Source organism: Oryzias melastigma, linkage group LG11, assembly GCF_002922805.2.
Source record: "Oryzias melastigma strain HK-1 linkage group LG11, ASM292280v2, whole genome shotgun sequence".
Taxonomy (NCBI): domain Eukaryota; kingdom Metazoa; phylum Chordata; class Actinopteri; order Beloniformes; family Adrianichthyidae; genus Oryzias; species Oryzias melastigma.
The window spans coordinates 12,514,603-12,522,259 of NC_050522.1; the positions used below are offsets into that span (position 1 = coordinate 12,514,603).

The 7,657-nt window shown below is 35.5% G+C and overlaps 1 protein-coding gene across 1 annotated transcript in view; it reads left to right on the top strand.

Annotated features, from left to right (window-relative positions):
• Window positions 1–7,657, top strand: part of LOC112160552 (intermediate filament family orphan 1) — a gene marked incomplete in the record, with an annotated part of 11,804 nt that overhangs the window by 3,566 nt on the left and 581 nt on the right. The window contains 8 exon segments of the mRNA XM_024295173.2: window positions 1,517–1,577; window positions 2,413–2,508; window positions 2,623–2,763; window positions 2,838–3,013; window positions 3,085–3,202; window positions 5,368–5,457; window positions 5,532–5,662; window positions 5,905–7,657. Coding sequence (XP_024150941.1) covers window positions 1,517–1,577; window positions 2,413–2,508; window positions 2,623–2,763; window positions 2,838–3,013; window positions 3,085–3,202; window positions 5,368–5,457; window positions 5,532–5,662; window positions 5,905–6,061 — 970 coding nt within the window.

The following is a 7,657-nucleotide window of genomic DNA, read 5'->3' on the forward strand; positions in this document are numbered from 1 at the left end:
AAATTCTGTGTTGTGGATCCTAAATTATTTAAGTGTATACATTTCCTGTTTTTGTTCCAAATCAACAAAGGAACCTCTGACTGCACTTGGATACTTAAGAGTTTTGGCGAGGAAAGTTAGCTTATGACAAAATGGCAGAAAAAACTCAGTTTCTTCTTAAAAAAAATCTGCTTGATGTCAGTTCTAAAAAATAATGTATCACATCATGAATTGATTTGCAGCAGTTTGTAATTGTTTATCTTTTTGAAGATTGAAAAGTGTTTAAACATTTTATATGAAAGAGCGTGGCAGATATTTTCTATTAACTAATTTTATTTATAAAAACACACAAACTTAGAGGAGAACGATTCAGAAACAGATTCTTAAACAGGCTCATCCAGTCCTCTATTCCTCTCTTCCTCCTCCTTCCTGCTGAGTTATGTTCTGCGCCCTGCAATGCAGCACCGGCTGCAGTGATGTCACCCTCCCCACCCTCCACTGCCTCTCCGCGTCATCCATCTTCATTTGCCTCCATATCTGCTCACAGGTCACCCTCCATCTTTCTGAGCCCCCCTCTTTTGTATTCTTTTCTGTTGTCCTTATCTCTCCCTGCCTGTGTGCACGCCTTGTCCCCCCCCCTGCCCCAAGTGAGCTTCTGCGGCGTCAGAGTGGCGCTGACATCATCAACATCTTAAACTGCAGAACCTCGTCCCGGTTCTGTCTGCACAGCTCAGCATGGATGCTCGGAAAGCAGTTCCTCCTGGATACAAAACAGCTGAACAAAACACTGGAGGTGAAGCATCGAATGTGTTTGCTCAGATTTGATCCCTCACAGCAGGGGTGTCAAACTCAATCGCACAAGGGACCAAAATCCAAACCACACCTTATGTCGTGGGCCGAACAGGATAAAGATTTATTGAACACTCTAAAACTTAAAAATCATAACTTTTTAACATAATTATGAACTAGATATATGGTATTACCTGTGATTATGCTAGTGTGAATTCTATAAGATGAATTTGGGAGCTGAAGATGCTGAAATTGACAACCAGCTAAAATATTAGCTAAATGCCACAACAGCCTAGAAAACAAACAAACAAAAAAGCCTAAATTAGCCAAAACAGCTAGCACGTAGCTGACATAATAGCCTAACTCCAAAATAGAGTTTATTTTTTTTAAATGATGAGAAGAAGTATGGTCGAGTATTTTCAAAAGCCATTGAAAAAAGAAGAAAAAAATCAAATAAGTTTATAGAGATCAGACAAATATCAGTATTCTACAGTATTTTTAAAAGCAAAGAATAAATAATTTAGTTTGTTTAAGTAAATCTGGTGGACTCCTAACAAATGAATGCAAATTGAACTGAACTATTTTGATATTTGTTTTGGGAAAAAAATGAAAGAACAGGAAGTAGAGATGATTAATTGAGTTCAAAGCATTTTTCATGGACTCTTTTAAGACAATTCACTTTCTTGTGATGTTAGCATAGTAATGGAGAGTTTTGTTTAAATAAAGTAACTCCTGATGCTGTTTGTAGATGGGAGGAAGAGTGCTCAGCCAGAATGGACCTGCAGGAGAAAGTGGCAGAACTGGAGGAGGTGAGTTCACAATTCAAATCTTCATGTGGGGTTTTTTTAAATACATTTGACTCCATTTTTTTTATTTGTGTTTACCACAATTCAGCTTGATTTTGTTCCTGATATAAAACTATAATTAAAAAAATAAACAGCATTTCGAAACAGAACTTCACTAAAAATTCAATATGGTGGTGTTATTGTGAGGGGATCATCCAGATGGTTTTTGATCATCTAGATGAGTTGTTTTAGTTGACAGAACAATGGATTCTGATCTCCAGCAGAAAGTTCTAAAGGTAAATATCTTCCATCAGTTCATGAGTTTGACAGACTTGAGGTTCTGCAGCAAAACAATGACCTAAAGGAAGCAGAAACTCTACTTCTACTGTGTTGTCTGGATTTAAATCTGTCTGAGATTTCACTTCATGGCTTTAAAATCTCTTTATGATGGAAAAGTCTTCTATAATGTCAATACAAAAAAAACAATTCTGAGATAAACATAAAACTCGTGCAAGGTATTGAAAACATTTAATTGCAGTTGTTATCAGTATTTTTTTGAAGTGCTACTAGTTGAACAGAGGATTTGATTCTCAGCTGACTGGAATATTATCAGTATTTTTTTAATAGAAAACCAACATCCCTGTGATTATTTGTAACAGAAAGCTACTGGATCTTCTCAACATTCTATTTTCACTCAGTCTTCTATTGTCGTAACGTCCAACCACAGGCTTTTAATGCCTAAGAGTATGCTTTTCTTTTGCATTGATTTCATTTTTGTGCTGAATGAGTGAATTAAAGTGCAGTTTGTTCCTGTTTGTGCAGCTTTTGGCTCCAGAAAATGACATGATGGTGTTTGCAGGAGCTGCAGGAGAGCGAGGAGTGTCAGGATCAGCTGACTCTCAAAGTGAAGGAGCTCAAAGCGGATCTCGTTCTCTTCAAAGGACTCCTGAGCAACGTAAAGCTTCCCTTCAATTAAAATTTTTGACAAAAATTATTTTATTTTATAACTTTTTTCATTATTGCATTTTTTTAATATGTACTGTGGCGTATCTCTCTTTCTCTGTTTCAGGACATGTCTGATCTGGACAGTAAGATCCAGGAAAAAGCTATGAAGGTGGACATGGACATCTGCAGGCGTATCGACATCACGGCCCGTCTCTGCGACGTGGCCCAGCAGAGGAACTGCGAAGACGTGATCCAGATCTTCCAGGTACGTCTGCATGGATGAACGTCCCCGGCTGATCTCCACCTCACCTGTGACTCATACGGACGCCCTCCCGGCAGGTGCCCACGCCTCCCTCCACTCTGAGTCGCCGCACCAGGAACAGGAGCGGGCAGTCGGGGGACGGAGATGAACCGAGCACGTCCGAGAGCGAAGGTGGCGCCTCCAAAAAGGAGGACTTGAGCAGCGCTTCAGCCAGTCAGATCAACGAGCAGATGCAGAGGATGCTGAACCAGCTGTAGGTGATGTCGGTCGGACCCACTGGAGGCGCGCTCAGAACTCTGCAGCTGTTGGGTGATCTCTGTGCAGGAGGGAGTGTGAGTTTGAGGACGACTGCGACAGCCTGGCCTGGGAGGAAAGCGAAGAAACGCTTCTGCTGTGGGAAGATTTTCCTGGATGCACTTTTGGGATGGAAACACAGGGAGAGGTGAGAACAGAAACTTAGAGAGTTTATTCCTTTGAAAGGATCAATTCAGTGAGAAGTAGAGATTCTTGAATAAGATCAGAAGAAAATGTTCAGTCACACATTAACGCACAACCAAAAGAGTCAATCCACTTCTAAGAACATAAAACTCAACAAATGTTTTTGTTACATTATCTTTAACTATCATTTACCACATAAGTTGGAAACTTCCTGCACAAATATGAAGACTTTATCTTCTGCATTAATGGAATTTTAGTGAAAAATGTTTCATAATCTCATTTAAATAAAACAGATGTTAAAAAACTGTGCAATTAAAACATAGTTTTAATTGTTAAACTTTATTTCTGGGGAAAATGGTGGTAAAATGTTCAACAAGTAAAATAAAAAAAAATGTTGAAAAGTTATTTAGAAAACTGGGGGAAAAAAGGCTTTAAGAATGAGAAAAAAAAATACTATTTAATAAATTTAAAATAAATTTGCACAAGTAATAAAAGAAAGTAGCAAAATTCTGTCCTGGGGATAAAAAGGTCAAAGGAAATTCACAATTTCATAAAACAGAGGCTGAAGCGAGACTACAACTCATCAAACATTGTTAAACAGTAAAACTTAAAAGTAATATTAAAAAAACACAAATATTAAAAGTTATTTTCTAAACAAAACTACAAAATTAAATGTGAAGTGCTTCATTAGCAAAACTGAGTTTAAAAGAATTAAACATAGAAAAATACTAAAGTAATAAAACAGTCAATAAAACTCTAAAATTGCCAAATAAATGAAATTATGTGAAAATTCCTAATCTGAAAAAACATAATCATGTTCTATAATGCAAAAATAGATATCTTTCTGATCAACTTCTAATTTTGCAAAGACAAGCTTAATTTGGCTAAAATATTGATTGATTAATTGATTGGTCTGGTTTATTTTAAGCATAGATTGTGGACTATATAAGACAAAAAAGTTCTTTCAGATTTTTCAAACACATTGCAGAAATAAAATAACCAATAAAATTTTCTAACATTTTCAAAGTTTATCCAAAAACATTTTTTTAATCAAAAGTTAAATAATGCTTATGAACAATGCTAAAATGCTAGCTTACCAAAGCAAAATTGCATATACTAAATACTGCAAAAAAGTGGCATCAAAAAAACGAATTATCTTGAAAAATAACTTTAGTACAACCTACACCTGACAAAAACTGAGACCCCAGAAAAGAAGAAACGTAGTTTAATGGCAAACCTTGCAATGAACTAAAAAAAAAGATCTCATTAATTCTAAAAATGTTAAGAATTCTAAAAATGTTCTAGTTTCCTAAAGTAATCCTCACTAACTTTAACCTGCAGAATTTTAAAAAATAATTTGGTTAATGTTTTTCCAAACAACACAAAACTGCCCTATAAATACATCTAATATTTAATAGGATAAATAAAAATGACATATAGCTTCACACATGTGTTTTCTTGTTCCTCTTTTCTCTGAGCCGTCTTATTTTAGCTCAAATACTTGAGTTTGACCCGGTTCCGTGATCTCCAGACGGAGCCGTTTTTAGTCTGCTGTTGTTAAATTGAGCAGATTTGTGTTTTTTTCTGTTCAGTCTGATGACGCAGACGCCGCTCCTGTCCCGGTGAAATAAATGTAAGCTCTTTAAGTGGCTGAGCAGCAGAGGAAGCCACTGACCTGCTTAGTGAAACGCCAAAAGAAGCTGCAGGGAAATCACAGCAGATTAAAAGATTTCAGGAGAGCAGAAGGAAACTCAGAAACACGTCACTTAAAATGAAGCATTGAAATAACAGCAGTGGACAGAATTTCACTTTTTAAAAATAGTTTTAAGACTTCAAGTTTAGAAGAGTTTACTTTTTTTTCTATTTTTGGTCTCAAGTTATAAATAAAAAGATGTTTCAAAGTTCATACACAAATGCAGCTACTTGTTAGACTATTTTATAATTGCAGATTATAGATAATTCATAAGGAAACTATAAGATTTTTGGTACATTTTGGTTCACCAAATAAAATGATTTGCTCAACAGAAAATTTTTCTCTTTTATTTTAGTTTTACATATCTATTCCTCCAAGAACTTTACTGTTTTCTAGTTTCCCTGTAATGTTTTTTTTATGAACACTCACTAAACTAAAGCAAAGCCTCAAACTGATTGTTTTCTCGCTGCTTCCAGGACGAGTCCATCGAGAAGGTGATAAATGACACAGAGTCTCTGTTTCAGTCCAGAGAGAAGGAATATCAGGACACCATCAACCAGATAGAGGTGAGATGACTTCATCTCAGCAAAAATCGAAAGAGATGAATAAAACAAAAACAAAAAACTTGTGTTCTCGTCAGCTGGACCTAGCCACGGCCAAGAGCGACATGAACCGCCACCTGCACGAGTACATGGAGATGTGCTCCATGAAGAGAGGCCTGGATGTGCAGATGGAGACCTGCAGGAGACTCATCACGCAGAGCGGAGACAGGTGACAAAGTCATTTTGTTTTTGTGACAGGAAGTATGTCTGGATAAAAAGGATTTAATTCAGAAATGTTGAGGATCCCAGATTTCTTTAGAGAAAGAACAGCTTATCTTTAATTAAAAAACACAAATATGAAGAATCTAGAATGTTATTTAGAATTAATGACAAAAAAATCCTGAGGTTTGGATTTAATTTTCATACAAGCTTCTTGTTTTTTTTTATTATCTGTGTTTTTCTACATCACAGGAAGTCCTCGTCTCTCGTCACACTAGCGGATGATTCTGACTGCGAGGAGAAGGAGAGGAAGAAGCCAGCTCTGACTGCCAACCCAGAGGGCGGCGGCGGCGATTACTGCTGCAACATCAACGCTGCCATCCCTCCGGTGTCCTGGAGGAAACCCTGACACACAAACACGCAGCGGGGTGATGTCATTCACCAATCAGAACGCTGAACTTGATGTCAACATTTAAGTTAAGCTGAGAAATTCTTGCAAAAATGCTGCATCTGTGAAATGCTGCCCTCTTGTGGTCATCAGCTGGAACTTCACTGCAGGGCAAAGAAAATATTTATTTTGAAACGTGTTCGTGTGAATTTGTAAATAGGATGGATTGTAGTTTTCACACTGATCTTTCTGTTTAGTGCAGAAAATGATCATTTGCACAGTTTTTTGCAAATCTAAGGCAGGACGGCATAAAGAAAGCACTTTATATGGAAACTCCTTTATTTATTTATTTTATTTTGCTTAGCTAAACTTGCCTTAAACAATGTACTCAACATTTTTTAGCTGAATCTAAGTTTATTTGAAATAGAAAATTATGAAATTAGCTATTTTATTACAGCAAAAGTGAATTATTTTATACATTTATTTAAAAAAAAGCGTTCATTTATTCTCTCCAAATATTCTTACAGGTCTTTTGTTTTTTATCATTTTACTCGTTTACATCTAGATCTATATAAATGAACATAATCAACTGCAGAAATGTTTACGTTTTATAGGGAAAGTAAACAACTTAGGTTTATAAAAGCCACTTCTGTTTAGTTTAAATTTGATTTTAAGCGATGATTTTAAGAGTGAAAAATAAGTAGAATGGTTGGACACAAATGTGTTAGACTACAAAGAAATAATATATTAAACAATTTACTGCAAAAAAATACTTTAAGTTTCTGACTAACTAGAATGTTAAGTGCAATTTTTAGGCATTAAATGAGTCATATTTTTTTTTCAGACTTTAGTTAGCCTCTTCCTAAACTTCACTTTATAGTAAGGCTGTTTGAAGAGAAACGTTTGCTGAAAACCAAATAAAATCAAGAGAAGCTCTACGCTATGCTTGTAAAGAGTATTTTTCCAACTTATCAGAAGGATGACTTACAATTTTCTAAAAATAGCAGAATAAGATTGTGTGTCTGCCATCCAGAAAAGAGCCGCTCTGAGCTGCAAACTGAAGTCTTACTCGAAAATCAAAATCACAAAATATCAATAACTTGAGGATTGTCACTTTGTTGAGATCTCAAAATGCAACCAGAAAAGTGCTGAAGGTTTTAGGGATGGAGGAGGGCAGTGATAGAATAAATACATGATTTTTGGTAGCAAAAACAAGATTAAAACGTGTTGCCAATGTGAAGTAGGTTGAAACCACCTGAAGACACAGATTTCATGTAATTTCTTGTAAAACATTTGTCAGAAAAAATAAGGCCTCTTCAGTAACAGCAATTTATTTTTAAAGCAGACCTGTTGCTATTTATAAAAGGTATATTTATTTTTATTTACACAGAATATAGTGAATAAAAACTCAAGAAAGGCAATAGCTTCTAAAATCTGTTTTTACTAAAATGAGAAAATTAGGAGTACCTAATGTTTATTTATTTATTTTCATTACTGCATTTGATTTTGTCTGTGTTTAAAGTAAATGTGCTGTCACTTTATCCACTTTAATTTGCCTTTTTTTTTAATTATAGAGCATGAAAAGCTAAATATCTCGTTTATTGTATATTATAACGC